At 50.4% G+C, this 17310-nt stretch overlaps 1 protein-coding gene across 6 annotated transcripts in view; it reads right to left on the bottom strand.

Moving 5' to 3' along the window:
* Ahnak (AHNAK nucleoprotein) overlaps positions 1-17310 on the bottom strand; it is an 89753-nt gene extending 72443 nt beyond the window's left edge. For 2 of the 6 annotated variants that reach the window (XM_029532271.1, XM_029532276.1), the window contains exons 1-5: positions 17146-17309; positions 8055-8159; positions 7574-7730; positions 6925-7112; positions 417-5654 (exon numbers count right to left, since the gene is read on the bottom strand). In XM_029532271.1, the coding sequence (XP_029388131.1) occupies positions 417-5654; positions 6925-7112; positions 7574-7730 (5583 nt within the window). In that variant the 5' untranslated portion in view covers positions 8055-8159; positions 17146-17309. Of the gene's footprint in view, positions 1-416; positions 5655-6924; positions 7113-7573; positions 7731-8054; positions 8160-17145 lie in introns of all 6 variants that reach the window. The other 4 variants (XM_029532280.1, XM_029532285.1, XM_029532283.1 and 1 more) reach the window with 4 other exon arrangements.

Here is a 17310-nt window from a genome sequence, read left to right as displayed (position 1 = left end):
CCTTTTAATTCTCCCTCTAACTTTGGCACTGTCACATCCATGTCCCCCTTGACTTTGGGGCCTTTCAGATGCAAGTCCACATCAGGCATGGAGATCTTAGGGGCCTTGAAGTGCATGTCAGGCATCTTGAACTTGGGGCCTTTCAACTTTGCATCAGGACATTCCAGATCAACATCAGGTACTTTCACATCCACATTGGGCCCTTTGACATCAATTTGAGGACCTCTGAGATCAGCTTCCATTTCTGGCACAGAAGCATCTATCTCTCCTTTCAGTTTGGGTCCCTTCAAATTCAAGTCCACATCAGGCATGGAGATCTTGGCAGCCTTGATATTCAACTTAGGCATCTTAAATTTGGAGCCTTTCAGTTTTCCTTCTGGACCCTCAATATCCAAGTCAGGAACATCAATGTCCACCTTGGGTCCTGAGACATCAATGTCAGCCTTGGGCAAGTTCACATCCACTTCCGGGCCCTCTCCTTTGAAGCCAGGCATGCTGAACTTGGGCATTTTCACCTTGGGCATCTTCAGGTGCCAGTCTGGGCCACGTACATCCACATCTGGAGCATTGATGTCCACTTTAGGGCCTTTGATGTCCACATCTGGAACTTTCATTTCACCTTCTATCTTGGGCACTGTCACATCCATGTCCCCCTTGACTTTGGGGCCTTTCAGGTGTAAATCTACATCAGGCATGGAGATCTTGGGAGCCTTGAAGTGCATGTCAGGCATCTTAAACTTGGGACCCTTCAGCTTCCCTTCTGGACATTCAACATCAATATCACCAACGTCCACATCAACTTCGGGACCCTTCAATTCTCCCTCTACTTTTGGAAGAGAAACATCTACACCACTTTTCAGTTTAGGTCCTTTCAAATTAAGCCCAACATCAGGCATAGAGATTTTGTGTGTCTGTATATTCACGCTTGGCATCTTGAACTTAGGACCCTTTAGTTTCCCTTCTGGCCCTTCAATATTCACATCTGGAACATCAATGTCCATTTTGGGTCCTGAGACATCAATATTGGCCTTTTGAAGATTCACATCTACTTCTGGACCCTCTCCTTTGAAGCCAGGCATGCTGAACTTGGGCATTTTCACCTTGGGCATCTTCAAATGCCAGTCTGGGCCATGAACTTCCACATCTGGTGCCTCTACTTTGGGGCCTTTGATGTCAACAGCAGGAGCTTTTATTTCTCCTCCCACTTTTGGAACTGAGACTTCACATTCTGCTTTTACCTTAGGGCCTTTCAAATTCAAGCTAACATCTGGCATGGATATCTTCTGAGGCTTTATGTTCATTTCTGGCATCTTAAATTTTGGACCTTTTAGTTTTGTATCTGGACCTTCAATATTTACATCTGGAACATCTATATCTACCTTGGGTCCTGAAACATCAATGTTGGCCTTGGGGACGTCCACTTCTGGACCCTCTCCTTTGAAGCCAGGCATGCTGAACTTGGGCATTTTTACCTTGGGCATCTTAAGGTGCCAGTCTGGGCCATGAACCTCAACATCTGGAGCATCGATGCCAACTTTGGGCCCTTTAATGTCCACATCTGGCACTTTTACTCCACCTTCTACCACAGGCAATGATGCATCCACATCTGCGTTTCCTTTGGGCCCCTTAATATTCAAGTCCACATCAGGCATGGAGATCTTGGGGGCCTTGAAGTGCATGTCAGGCATCTTAAACTTGGGACCCTTCAGCTTCCCTTCTGGTCCCTCGATGCTCACATCTGGGGCCTCAATATCAACTTTGGGCCCTGAGACATCAATGTCAGCCTTGGGCAGGTTCACATCCACTTCTGGGCCCTCTCCTTTGAAGCCAGGCATGCTGAACTTGGGCATTTTCATCTTGGGCATCTTCAGGTGCCAGTCTGGGCCCTGTACATCCACATCTGGAGCACTGATATCCACTTTGGGACCTTTGATGTCAACCTCTGGACCTTTGAGGTCACCTTCAACTTTGGGCAGGGAAACATCTACATCACTCTTCACTTTGGGACCCTTAAGATGTAAATCTGGCATCGAGATCTTGGGAGCCTTGATGTTCATCTCAGGCATTTTGAACTTAGGACCCTTCAGTTTTGCATCTGGCCCTTCAATATTCACATCTGGTACATCAATGTCCACCTTGGGTCCTGAGACATCAATGTCAGCCTTGGGCAGGCTCATATCCACTTCTGGGCCCTCTCCTTTGAAGCCAGGCATGCTGAACTTGGGCATTTTCATCTTGGGCATCTTCAGGTGCCAGTCTGGGCCACGCACATCCACATCTGGGGCACTGATGTCCACTTTAGGGCCTTTGATGTCCACATCTGGCACTTTCATTTCACCTTCTATCTTAGGNACTGTCACATCCATGTCCCCCTTGACTTTGGGGCCTTTCATGTTTAAGTCCACATCAGGCATGGAGATCTTAGGGGCCTTGAAGTGCATGTCAGGCATCTTAAACTTGGGGCCCTTCAGCTTTCCTTCTGGGCCCTCAAGGCTCACATCTGAGGTTTCAATGTCAAGTTTAGGTCCTGAGACATCGATAGAAGCCTTAGGCAGGCTCACATCCACATCTGGACCCTCACCTTTGAGAGTAGGCATACTGAACTTGGGCATTTTCATCTTTGGCATCTTCAGGCTCCATTCTGGACCTTGCCCATCCACTTCTGGTGCTTTAATATCTACACTTGGGCCTTTAATGTCCACATCTGGAGCTTTCATCTCTCCCTCTATTTTTGGTGCAGATATGTCTAGATTTCCTTTCATTTTGGGTCCTTTGAGATCCAGGTCCACATCTGGTAGAGACATCTTTGGAGCCTTGAAGTGCATCTCAGGCATCTTAAATTTGGGGCCTTTCAACTTCCCTTCTGGTCCCTCAAGGTTCAGATCTGGAGCACTAATATCTAGCTTTGGTACAGAAATGTCCACATCAGCCTTGGGCATCTTCACATCCAACTCTGGGCCTTCTCCTTTGAGACTAGGCATGCTGAATTTGGGCATTTTAATCTTTGGCATTTTCAAGTTCCAGTCGGGACCATGAACATCAACATCTGAAGCACTGACATCTACGTTGGGGCCTTTCAAGTCTCCTTCCAACTTTGGCATTGTGACTTCATATTCTCCTTTTACCTTGGGACCTTTCATATGCAAATCCACATCAGGCATGGATATCTTTGGGGCCTTGATGTTCATCTCAGGCATCTTCAGCTTAGGACCCTTCAGCTTTCCTTCAGTTCCTTCAATGTTCACATCTACAACTTTGACATCCACCTTGGGTCCTGAGACATCAATGTCAGCCTTCGGGAGATTCACATCCATTTCTGGGCTCTCTGCCTTGAAGCCTGGCATGCCAAACTTGGGCATTTTTATCTTGGGCATCTTCATATGCCATTCAGGACCTTGAACATCCACATTTGGAACATCAATGTCCAGTTTAGCACTTTTAAGTTCAACATCAGGAACTTTAATCTCACCTTCTGCCCTTGGCACTGTGACATCATATTCTCCCTTTACATTGGGGCCTTTTAAGTGTAAGTCCACATCTGGCATGGAGATCTTTGGAGCTCTGATATTCATTTCAGGCATTTTAAACTTATGTCCTTTCAACTTCCCTTCTGGTCCTTCAATGCTTACATCTGGAGCACTGACCTCCACTTTAGTCCCAGAAATGTCAAGGTCAGCCTTGGGCAGGTTCACATCAACTTCTGGGCCCTCTGCTTTGAACCCTGGCACACTGAATTTGGGCATTTTCATTTTGGGAATCTTCAGGTCTGGGCCATGAACATCCACTTGTGGGGTATCAATGTCCACTTTGGAGCCTTTCAGTTCTCCCTCAAGCTTTGGTGTTGTTACATCATACTCTCCCTTCACCTTTGGCCCTTTGATATGGAGATCCACATCAGGCATAGAAATCTTTGGAGCCTTGACACTGACTTCAGGAAGATTAACACCAGGGCCTTTAAGTTTGCCACCAAGACCCTCCATGTTGACATTTGGAGCTTCTACATTGACCTTAGGCCCTGAAATACTAATATCTCCTTTGGGCAGAGTAACATTTACATCTGGGCCTTCTCCTTTGACTCCTGGGACACTGAACTTGGGCATCTTCAAGTTCCATTCTGGACCATGGACTTCCACATCTGGAGCACTGATGTCCATTTTGGGGCCTTTGACATCAACTTCAGGACCTTTGGCTTTTCCTTCTATTTTGGGGAGAATGACATCTACACCCCCTTTCCCTTTCGGTGCAGCTACATTTAAGTCTACATCTGCCATAGAAATCCTACAGGCCCCTATTTTTCCAGAAGGGCTGCTGAGCTTGGGACCTGTCAAAGTCCCCTCTAAGTTTGGTGTCTCTATGTCCACTCTGGAGCCTTTAACTGCCACCTGAGGGCCTTTAACATCACCTTTCACCTCAGGAGCAGATGCCTTCATATTTCCTTTCAGTTTACAGGACCCCAGGCTCAGATCCACATCCTGCATGGAGATTTTAGGTTTCTGGACAATCATTTCAGGAGTCTTGACTTTAGCACCCTTCATTTTCCCTTCAAGCCCACCAGTAGCAATCTCAGGCAGATTGATATCCCCAGAGACCCCAGGAAGGGTCACTTCACCTGTGGGCAGTGTCACATCAAGGCCAACTCCCTCTCCCTTTGAACCTGATGCAGAGAACTTAGGGACTTTCATCTTGGGCATATTCAGTTTGCCCCCTAGCCCATGAACATCAACATCAGGGGTTCCAATTTCCACACTAGGACCAGTGATGCTGCCCTCGATTTTGGAAGCACAGGCATCCATTCCTATGTTCCCTTGCAGCTTGGTACCTTTCAGGCCTAAGTCACCCTCAAGTGATGGCCCAGTGATTTGGGGACCCTTCAGCTTCCCCTCAAGCCCCTCAATATTGACAGAGGAGGGATTTAGTTCCAGGTGAGGAACCTGGATGTTTCCCCCAGTAGCCAAGCCTGGCTTGTCACCCTTGTGTCCCACAGAGAATTCAGGTGCAGAAACATTCAGCCCTACCTCTGGAATCTGGCCCTCCAGGCCTGCTGAGACACCAAATTTTGGCACCTTCATGGTAGGAATTTTAATTTTCCCAATATCACCACTCTGGAGGGATGGGCCCTGTACCTCTACTGAGCCAGTCCCAAGAGAAGACGAAACATCCACTCCTGGGACTTGGATCCCTCCTTTGCCACCCAAATCCAAGCCTTTTGCTTTGACATTGACATCTAGGCTTCCCACCTTTGCCCCAGGCACGGTGACCTGGAATTTTGAGTGGCCAGCACCTTCAAGCTCTGGTCCTGAAGCAGAAATGGCACCTGCCCGGATATCCACAGCAGAGCCTGTGGTTGGAGAGGCTGGCCCAGATCCCGAGGGCAGTCGGATCACCGTTTTCCCGGGCTGGGTTTCCACATCTGTGTTGGAAATTTCAGTCACTTCATGCCTTGGTATCTTGATCATGAACTCAGGGCTGCTGATGTCAATGTCCTTCACGCCTTCCCGACCGGTCACATCCACAGTGTAGGCTGTAACCCTTCTAGTCACTGTGATGGTACGACTCTGGGTCTCCCCAAGGTCCCCTTCTACTCCGTCCTCTGACCTCAGGCGTGGCTTGATCTTCGTGGTGTAGATGCGCTGGTAGTCCTCATCATCCCCGCTCTGCAGAAAGACATGCCCGGCAGAGGTTGCAGCAAAGCCTGCCTGAATCGGCAGTTGCCCGGCTGCAGTCCAGTCGACAACAGGGTTGTCTGGTTCCCAAAGGTGCTCAGACCACAACAGAGGTCTAGAGAGCCTCCTGGGGCAGAACACAGGGCACTGAAGAAAGGGGTTGACAGTCATATCATAAGAGGAAAATAGAAATTATTTAGAAGAAAATTCTTGTAAGCAAAAGCCTTGACAGAGTTAGGAAATGTGTACATTCCTTGACTGTTGCCCAGGAAGGGGCTCTACCACCCATGATAGTTCAAAGAAACCTGTTCCAGGGACCCATCCCAATCAGGCCCTTCATTTTTTTTTTTTTTTTTTTTTTTTTATTTATTTATTATATCTTACCAGGGTTTCTCTGTGTAGCCCTGGCTGTCCTGCAACTCACTTTGTAGAACAGGCTGGCCTCAAACTCAGAGATCCACCTGCCTCTGCCTCCCAAGAGATGGGATTAAAGGCATGAGTCACCACCACCAGGCTCAGGATCTTGTAGTCTTAACAAGTGTCTTAGTCAGGGTTTTTATTCCTGCACAAACATCATGACCAAGAAGCAAGTCNAGACAGGGTTTCTCTGTATAGCCCTGGCTGTCCTGGAACTCACTTTGTAGACCAGGCTGGCCTTGAACTCAGAAATCCGCCTGCCTCTGCCTCCCAAGAGATGGGATTAAAGGCGTGTGCCACCACGCCCAGCTGCCTTTCATCTTTCAACTCTCAGCTCACTGGCTTGATTGTTTAAGGAGTCACCCAGGAGCCTTTGCACACTGGAAAGCATTTGTGACAGCTGATGGCTTGGCTGTGATTGGTTAATACTTTCACTTGCAGGCACATGCTTTATTCAGTAAGCAAGCCATTAGGAATAAAGAAGCACTTCCCACAAGCATTGTGCTGTTCATCTTCTCACTCATGGAATGTAGAGAGGCAGGTTGAATACCAGTGAGGTCATTTCAGAGTAGAGCAGCCAACCTTCTTCTTGGCACCTAAGCCCCCACTGCTTGAGTTGTTTCCCACACCATGGCATAATCTCAAGAGACTGAAGGAACACTATACTTGTAGGAACAGAACCAGCCACATGCCACATATAAACAGAAAGAAACCAGCGGAGAGAAGCCACAAGAGAATGCAGATGAGATAAGATGAGATAAGAAGGAAGGCTTGGGAAGTAGGCCGAGGAGTCACTAGGATCATGGGGGAGTTCTGAACAAAAGGTGGGCCACCAGGTACTCACCAGAACCACCTCAGAGCTACGGGAACTGAAGACATCGTGGGTCCAGGTCTGTCCAGGCTCAGGGGAACGGTCCCCTTTACGGTGCAACTTCAAGCCAACAGTGTGATGCCCCATGGTATTCAGCAACTGGGTCACCTCACCAGACTGCAGGTTGTCAAAGTAGATGGTGGCACCCACAATCTGGTCCCCTAAGTAAGGGAGTACAACAATCAGGTAAAGACCCACAGGTCTCAAGAAAGCACCACATAACAGCCACTAAAACTGACTTTCCTTTAGCTTCACGAACACCACGCGGACACAGTATTGCCCATTCAAGCACAGAGGAGGAAACTAGCTGGAGAGGCCAACTATTTTACACGTAGCTGCAGAATCGGTGAGGAGCGCAGAATCAGATCTGAAGGTAAGGTCTGTCTCCAGGACTCCACATGACTACCTCCCCTGAGATTCACAAGCAAGGCACAGAGTAGCAAGGGACAGGCTTGGGTACTAACCTTCCTTAAGTGGTTAGACCTAGGTCTTCCACAGTTGTTTGGTCATTTCTGCCCCCCCCAGTGCCCGCCCCCCCCAGTCCCCCCCCCCCCCCCCCCCCCCCCCCCCCCCCCCCCCCCCCCCCCCCCCAGTGCCCAGTCATTACCCTGGGAAGACTCACCCTCCTTGACCACCCCAGTGCGGGCCGCAGGGGAGTTCTGCATCACCTCCTGTACAAAGACTCCATCGTCCCTCTGGGCAATGGTCAGCCCGTGGGAACCACTGCCCTGCCAGTTGGGCAGCAGCAGCTCCCGGGTTGTCTCTTCTTCCTTCTCCATCTGGGATGAGAGAACAGAGCTCTCGGGTCATGGGGACATGGAGAGCAGAAAGGTATATGAAAGAGCCAGAGATCTTTGGTGCTGTGCACATCCAGGGAATAGAGCCCAAGCTGCTCCCTCAGCCCTGACTCACCTGGGGATTCCTTGGGGGAGAATGGTCTGTTCCATGTCTTTCCACTGTGGAAGTTCTCACAATCCACAATAAAGTCAGAAAAAGGGAAACCCACCCTTCAATCTACCCATGGCATAGGTTCAAATACTACACCAAGTGTCCAGCATGCCCCATCCTAGCCTCCATTCCTCTGCAACATCCCACCTACTAACCTTTGCAGGACTCTGCTCAGGAGCAAACGCCTTGCCAGGAGCCCGCCCCTCCTTCTTCTCTTTCTGTATCAGTCTCTCTCTCTTTGCAAATCTTGGTCACACAACCTAGGAAAAATTTCACCATGATATTCACCCCCAGCCTCTCAAAACTCAGTGAGCTACCACCCAAATGACAGATGAATACTGAACCCCAGGGCAGGCCAAAACTCTGGTCCCCACTACACTCAGTAACTACATGACTCTGAAGCCCATTGCTACAGAAAATGAGGTTAAAGGAAAGTAGAATAGGTTTCTAACATCTGCATCCTCCCAGCTATCGGATTCCTGCCAAGGACACTTAACCTCTTTGAACCTATGTTTCTTTGTCTGTGAACATGGAAACAGTAAGAGTTCCATGCAGACCGATGGAACATAAGACAGCAGCAACTCCATGAAGGTTCCATGAAACACTCATGTTCATCAGTCTCTAGAATAACTGGTCCCACAGTTACAAGCAGAGGCTGAGACTCTGAAAAGCCCATTTGCCTGGAGTACACACAAAGAGGGTGATGACACAGCTATTTCTATGGGTCTTTCCGCTATGCCAACTTTAGTCTATACCTCTTCACTAATGTGAGACTGTTCTCTAAGCATGGATGGTGGTGTCCACCCCAGTGACAGTGACTCAGTTTACTATCTATAGCTTGGCCCCCAGGACCAAAAGGACCCCTTATCTGCTGGAAGTTCCATAGCCATGCTCCTGGTAGTGGCCTAGACAAAGACAATCCCATCCCCACTAGGTTCCCAAAGCCAAAAGCCCTGCTTGGGCCCCCAGTTAGTCAAGGCAAGGTGGATGCCCACAGTGGACCCTAAGATAGACACTATAGGTGAAGGCGTTCCTCCTCGCCATAGGATGAGCTATCGGCTGCAGAGGTGCCCTGGGAAAGCACCCAGCAGAATGGTGACTATGGCAATGACTACAGCCACCCACACAAAATACCACTGGCAGTCATCTAAAAGCATACCTGTGCGATTGTGTGAAGAACTCTACAAATTGTGGTGAGCCTCACCCGAAGCCCCACCCTGAAACTGTTTACATCCAGAAATTAGTCAACCAGTCATAAATACATGTACACTGATCACCTCCTGCATGTCCGAGGCTATACTAGACGCTGCAAAGGAAATCAGTCAGGGACAGACAAAGTCCAGCCCAGCACTTGCTTGTACACTGCGTTAGATTGTTACCTCCCAACACTCATGCATCCTCTAGACCTGTATTAAATGCACTCCCTATGCCAGATATGGACACTTAAAAGACTTAGAGTCCTATCTCATACAAATGATAAACAAGGGACTCTGGGTGTGACTAACTGAGCTCCACAAAGTTCCAGAAGTCTTAAGAGGCATCTCAGGGAATGAAATATAAACGAGGCTTCCAAGGTGCTGGAGCGAGCCTCTAGGATGGGAGGGTAGCTTTTAGAAACCCGTGGCACTTAGCAGGTTCGGTCTCAGGCAGAAACCAACAAAAGATAAACGCACACAAACCAAAACCAAAACAAACAAACAAACATCCAACAACCTAGATTACCACACCTGTTCTCAAACTTGACAAACTCATAAACGCAGTGTTTATCGTGGGCCTACTTAACAACACAGGTGCTGGCTAGAGGGTAAGAGAAAACAAGAGAGAAGCCTGCTGGCGCAGGTTTGAGCTAGGGAAACACCCCCTCCCTTCCCAGCAGGCAGAAGACGCTACTTTAAGAGGAAAGCCACACTGACTCTTCACAACTTGAAACTGGCCCTGGCTTGTCTGCCCTACCCTACCCTGGACCAACACTGAGAAGCCAGACTAGAAGTCAAAATCCCGGCAGAAACAGAAAAGTAAAAGTCTCAAGCTCAAACACCTAAGAACTGAAGCCACCCACTCTTCAAGGTTCCTAGTACCCGCCTTCCTCCTTGTGCAGGGCCCCTTGCTCTGCCAAACATCCTGATGCTGAGCCAGCAGAGGAGAAAGAGAGCCAGCACACTCTCACCCACATGGTGGCCCCACCCTGCCTCCTTCCACGGTGAGTCATTGCAGTCTGCAGCAACAGCTCCAGACATGCACAGGGTCATGCCTAGAGCCTAGTCAATGCAATATCTCCTAGGCCAGGCCCCCAAGTGCACTTCCCACAGTTTGAGCCCTGGAACAAGGGTCCTTAGATGCCAAAAGCACTAAGGACCAACCTGGACTTGCTGTATGCTTCACTCAGTAGGTTACTGAGAGAAGTCATTCTGAAAAGCTCTCAACCACTGCAAAAAGGAACCACCAGACTCATGCTACAGGTTGGCCCTACCCAAGTGGGTCTGCCAAGCACCTGTCTACTGTGCCACTGGCCAAGGAGGACTCCCATCTCAACATGCATGGTCCTGAAAGCCATGGCGACGCATAGGAGAGATGGGGGGCCACGGTGACAACAAGCTTTGTTTTCTGCATCTGGGCGGCAGCTCTTGATCTGTCCTCCACTAATGGAGCCTGTAGCCAGCCCATATGTTCCTCCCTCTCCTCCCATAAAGGTTAAGTCAGACCTCTGGGTAAATCAAAAAGGTCTTTAGAGGTTGGGAGAATTCTTCACAATTCAGTCACTCATCACAAGCCTTTGGGGCTTGAAAAGAGTCAAATGGTAGCCACATGTAGCTATTTAAATTTAAATGGATTAGCCTAGCATGGTAGTACACACCTATAATCTCAGCACTCAAGAGGGAAAGCCAGGAGATCAAGAGTTTAAGGGCGGCCTGAACTACAGCATGAGTTCAGTGCCAGCCTGGGCTACATGAGAGCCTGTCTCCAAAAGCCAAAAATAAAGTAATTTTAGGCAAGTAATTAAATTACTATGGTTACACACACACACACACACACACACACACATATACTACACGGGGAAAAGAAGATGAGAAATAACTCAGTGGTGAAGAATGCTTGCTGCTCTTCCTGGAACCTGAGTTCAGTCCCCAGCAGCCAAGTCAGGTGACTCACAACCATCTATAACTCCAGCTCCAGGGAATCCCATTCCCTCTAGCTTCCATGTATACCTCCACATATGTAGCATACACTCACTCAGGCTTACATGTATATACATAAATAAGCATTTAAACTCATTTTAATTTTTTTAACTGTGTGTGTTTGTATATATGTGCATATGTGTATGTGACTGCAAGTTCCCCTGAGGCCAGGAGTGTTGAGTTCCCTTGGAACTGGAATTAGAGGTGGTTGTTAAGAGGCCCAACATGGGTCCCAAACTTGGGTCCTCTGAAAGAATAGTACTCACTCTTAACCACCAAGCCATCTCTCTAGCCCTGTGGGGTCATTTGTTTTGGTCTTTAGCTTTTTGAGACAGGGACTCATATTGTCCAAGCTGACCTCAGCTTTGTAGCTGAGAACTTCTTAATCCTCATGCATCCACCTGGTGGATGGACTGCCTGGTCTGGCCTCAGTGAGAGAAGATGCACTTAACCCTCAAGAGACTTGAGGCCCCAGGGAGTATAGAGGCCTGACAGGGTGGGGGGTGGGGAAGGGTGGAGGACATCCTCTTGAAGACTGGAGAGGAGGAATGGGATGAGGAACTGTCAGGGGATGAGGATGGACCTGGAGGAGGATAATGACTGCAGAATCCTGCCTGCCAGGACTGTGCCACTGATATCCCTTTCTTAGGGTCTCATCTCGTGTACAAACAATCCTACGGGATGAATTAACACCCTTATTTTAGGGATATGGAGACTAACCCCAATCCAACAGTCTTCATCCAAGCGAAGAGATGAAGACACAAATATACATATAGGATGAGACACATGCGAAACCACAGAAAAAGACTCATGAGGGGAACAAACACCCAGAAGCAAGTCCTGTCCTGGAGCAGGAGAGAATGAGCCAGAGGGAAGTACCCACCAGAAGAGGGCAAGAAGCCTCGCTCTTGCATTCCACCAGCCTCACAATGACCCCACCTAGGCAGAGTTGTAGGTACCCCGGGCCCAGCATTTAAGGGACCTTTATTCTGGGTCTCTTTGAGTCTGTGTCCCCAAGAGGCAGGAATCCCAAGATTTTCAAATGCTTGAATTCTCCAGAGCCTAGTTCTAGATTTCTCTTGGGCCGACATATGGAAGACAAGAGATGCTTTTCTTTCTAGCACTCAACCTGAGTTGGATCAACAGAGCTCACATGGTAGAAGAGAAGTGATGCCTGCTAGTTGTCCTCAAACATTCACACATGTGCCAAAGCATGAAGACGCACACACATGCGTGTACACACACACACACACACACACACACACAAATGCATTTAAAACAAACAAGAAAAACAACAAACATTTAGCAGAGACAGACATAATGGTGCACACTTATAATCCTAGTACTTAAGAGGCTGAGCCAGGAGGATCACTGCAAGTTCCAGCCCCTCCTAAGCTATATAGTGAGTTCAAGGATAGCCTTGACTACATGAGATCCTGTCAAAAACAATCAAAAAACTTTACAGGAGTAAACCTCGTGTCTCATGTCACCTAGAATCCTCAGGAGGCTAAGACAAGAATATCTAAAGTTTTAGGCAAATGAGGCTACTTAAGTAGACATGAGAAAGGGAACTTTCCACTTACGGGAGGGAACGATCAAAGAGAATTAAACCAACAAGACCCAGATGACCTGGATATTGGAGGGATATTCAGAGAAAGACATAAGGGGGAAAACACACACACACACACACACACACACACACACGTGCAGAAGTTCACAGAGATCCTTGTCAACTCCGGCTCCCACCTTTCCCAGCTTAAGCAGTCCTCTTGGTAAGCTTTGTGGCTCACAGCAGGTTTCTGCCACCTGACTACCTGCTACTCAGATCCCTGGGTGTGCACCTTCCTCTCTATGTCTGTCCTGTGAGGGTCAGCCATGCTACCACAACTACCAGAAGGAAGTTTCACCAGTCTCCTTTAGCATCCCCCTCCCTAGCATGCTGGCTTTTTTGCTCATTGACTTCTAGGACAGCCATAACCAGAGCCATAACTGCTTCTTGATTTCCACCTCTTTCTCTCTGCTTGGGCCAGACACATTTCCCCACAACTCTTTAGAACAAGCCGCAAGCCCCAAAGCTCTAAATTCTCACTTCCAGCAGGAAGGGAGAGTCCCTCTCCCTCCCCTAGCTAAGGGACCCTTCTCCTCTCCCAGTGACAGGGACTGAAGACAGCATTGTATTACCCAGTGGGAACTTCCCCACCAGGGCACAACACCAAGGAAAAACTGGCCTTAGACAGGACTTCTGGGATTAAAACACCCACTCTAAGGGCAGGGTCCTACGGTTGGGGAACATGAGGGAGAAGTTTGTTGTAGCCTTGTGGGGTAGATTACAGTTTAGACTATACCCTGTGCCCCACCCAGCTCCCTAGTAAGTGCCGCATGTTCGCCCCCCAGTGGTCAAGCCATGTTGCAAAAAGACTCAGAGCCAGGTCTTCAATGCTCCCTCCCACCCCCAGCCTAGCCAGGACACGTAGCCAGGATCAGCTCCAGGCACTTCCCCTTCCCCCAGAACCTCCGCTCCAGGCCCCAGGGACCAGGCAGGATGCCGCTCCCTGACAGGCCGTATGCAATGCTTTGCCCAGCTCAACCTCCATGTGTGGGGACTATACTCCCAAGACTGCCCTATCCTCCTTGAGGGCCTCTAGACACAAAAACATCAAGGCCTGGACCTGTGCGGGACAAAGGAGCTCACTTCAGTCCATAACTGCAGTCTCCACACACTGACATGGAACTTCTACCCCAGAGTAGTCAATCAGTCACTGCCTCTGCCCTCCAAGTCCCAGGAGGCTAACAGGTGACATATCCAGGTTTACCACAGTGTGAGGACCCCATGAACAGGACATTCTCTCACAGGCGACAACACAAACTTCACTGAAAGTGAACAATGATTCCTGCAATGCAAACAGTGACAGGCCCGAGACCAATTATTTGAGCTTTAGCCCCAACGGAAACAAACTGGGGCTAGGAAAGAGAAAGGGGGAGCTCCATCAAAGTACACAGACATTTCCGCAGAAACACTGTGACACCAACCCCCATTCGGACACTTTTTGGACACACTCAGACAGGGACGATACTATGATCAAGAAGGTTTTGGAAGCCAGTCGGATGATCTAGTGGTCAACTCAAGGAATTGCAAGTTCCTGGGAGCCCTGGCTGAAGCCCGAAGGGACCCAGGTGTACTGCACATTCTAAATTGGCAGCCACCTCCCTTCCTCTAAACCCAAGTGAATATAAGCACGTGGTCAGCCCAGCCCCAAGGAGAGAAACTTGGGGGTGTCCAGGCAAAGATCCCTTCAGAAGCCGGACTAGATCTCCCAGTTTGCCTCTCTTGTCTGTCTCCAGGCAGTTCCCAAGTTCTGAAAAAGGTTGTGACCACACCCCAATGCCCAACACACTCCTCCACCCCCACAGCTTTACCCCAACCCCTCAAACCAGCTCCTCAGGCTCAGAGTGGTGTGCTCTGCCAGAACCCTACAGACAGTTCCAAGTGGAGCATAAGAGTTTGGTAGTAGAGGATAAGGCCTGGTAGGGCTCTGAACCTCTAAGCAGAGCCTCTCTAGGCCTGAAGTGAGCTGGGGCCCCATAGCTCATTCCCTGTCCTTAACTAAGGCTACTTTTCTTCTTCCACAGAGCTCCCTGGTCCACTCTCTCTCTCTCTCTCTCTTGGTCTTTCCTGGACTTGGAGCTGTGGGGTGCTAGGCCAAGACCCTCAGAGTATCACTTGTTGACCTCCAAACGATTAGCACTAAGTCTTGGATGACTCACATGCCTGTCTCTCCGAATGTCCTGGTTCTCTTCACAATGTCCCTTTGCATAATCTCTTAGGGACAAGAGCTTTAGAAAGGAGTTCAGACATCTTCCAGATGTCATCCCTACCCACACCCAGGCCCCTGAGTCCTTTACTAGCTCAGCTCCCACGTTCCCAGTTCCTTTCCCACACTCCCCTTGCCCCATAACTCAGCTCAGACCGAGGAAGTGGCCCTTAAATGAGGGGTTGCCTTCTACTACATAATCTGCACACTCTACTGGCCAGATACAGGCCTGCCCTCCCCCACCCCCCATAGTTTTTCAAGAAAAGGAAGCTACTAGTTCATTCAGCTTGGGAAAAGGAAAAGAGACCCACCCTACCCCAGAGACTTCCCTAATAGGGCAGGACCAGAACAGTTCTACTCACCTAAGCTATTCTCAGTGTGGGTAGAGGCCCTAAACATTGCCCACAACACCCACGGCATCTTCCTGTGTGCCCTCCCCTCTCCCAGTCACCTATGAGGACAGCAGCTAGCTGAATCATTGGATCTTGTGAACTCATCCCATCTAGTATTCATTAGGCTGTTGTTAGGAAAGGGGTGCAGTAAGATGGCCCCCGCCATTGCTAGAGTTTAAGGGCAGACTGTTTCAAAACCATTGGTTGGGAGCCCTTTTTCTCCTGGGAATTCCAGGTCACTTTCAAAGGACACCCCCACACACACTACCTCCAGAAGTTTTTGTACAAATCCCCTCCACAGAACAGGGACATTGAGAACAATACAAGTACCCCTGGACACCGCGTGTCCTCAGAGACAGCCTAGGGCCACACCCTGCCAAACCCAGACATCATGCGCACAATCTTCTGTGGTCACATTGTGCAGAAGTGACAACAGAGTGAGCAGGCAAGCACACCACACACACACACACACACACACACACACATACAACCAGGGACACTACGTTGTCAAGGCTCCACTCCATTTGACTTGTAGGATATCCCCGGGTCCCCCCAAGAGTTTTCAGTGCTCATCGCCATGTACAGCTAGCCCTGATGCCAACCCAGCGCCACCAAGGTTCTGCGTCCCCCAAATCCACCCTGGCACTGCAAGGGGCTCCGGCCAGAGGAGGCCCAGGCTCCCGCACCCTGCACATCCCCTCCCTTCATGGGAAAGCCTTACATAACACAGCTCCCTGCACACACCCTAAGCATGTTCCCTTTCCAACCCCACAGTAGGATCTTGCCCCCCGCCCTCTCCGCTGGCGCGCACTGCAAAAGTGAAGGGTTCCAAAGAGAGCAGTGAAGTCCGTCACCTACGCCCAGCGCTCCGGCCCCCACCGCCTACTCACGGCCTCTTTCCCCCTCCCCTTTGCCCCTCACCCCCACCCCCACCCCCGAATTCTGGTTTGAATTAGTCACCGGCTCCAACCACTACATTCCTCAGGCTGCTGGAATCCAGCCAGGCGCTGGGGCGGGGGCCATCCCGCCCGGACGAGTTTGGGAGTGGGGTGGGGTGGGGAGAAAACACCGCCCCTAGAAGGAGCAAGGGAGGTGCTGGGGACTGTGTCGATTGCACAGCCCCCTCCCCGCCCACCCCAGCGCAGGAATCTCCCTAATTATGTCCCCCACCCCCCACTCCCACCCATCCCACAGGGAGGCACGCTGCAAACTTCCAGGCTCCGACGCCCTGGAGAAAGAAGGGAGTTTTCTGGATCTGGAAACACGGAGGGGCAAGACTAGGGCGGGGCAGCTGAAGGGGAGCTGTTGAAGTCGCCGCTAGGAGCCAGAAAGGGAGAGGCTGGTGGTACAGAGCAGGGTGGGGCCGAGGGGAATCCAGACGCGAAGTTCGAGATGGAGGTGTGGGGAGCCGCGAAGGACAGCAGAGGGGGCACGCGGTGCAGGGGCGCGGGAGGGGCGATGGGGCTCTTGGAAAACTTCTCCAGTAAACATGGAATAGGAACCAAGAAGCGCTCTGAGCCGCCGCCCCAAAGAGATGGGATGGGTCAGGGACCACCAGATCAGGAACGCCCTGCAGTGCAGTTGGGACGACAATACACCCGCGGGAAAAAACTAAAAGCGCAGCAAAGCACACTTCGAAGCGATTTTCTAACTTAGTTAAACTTGGCCCCAACTCCGGAGAAAGAGCTTTACTCCCGAAGCGTGACGCGTCGCCTGCCCCGGCGGCCGCAAGCGGCCAGGTTTGCTCTCAACAGTCGGAACCCTCCTAGTGACATTACCGCAAATGCACCTCGTCCGAGCCCCTCCCTCCCCTGGTCCCCTAAACCCTGGCCCCACACCTCACCGCCCAGCGTTCTGCTTCCCTACCTGCGGGCTCAGCCCCAGGACGCAGCCATAGCCGGCGAAGGGCCCGAGGTCGCAGTACTGACTGCTGGCGACGGCGAGCCCCAGTCGGGGCGGGTCTGGCAGGGCGGACAGTGCAGTCCCCGCGGCAGAGCTGCTCCAAGTGGCCGGGCCCCCGCGCGCGGAGGC

This window comes from Mus pahari, chromosome 1 (genome assembly GCF_900095145.1).
Source record: "Mus pahari chromosome 1, PAHARI_EIJ_v1.1, whole genome shotgun sequence".
NCBI classification, from domain to species: Eukaryota; Metazoa; Chordata; class Mammalia; order Rodentia; family Muridae; genus Mus; species Mus pahari.
This window is presented reverse-complemented; position numbering and strand designations above follow the sequence as displayed.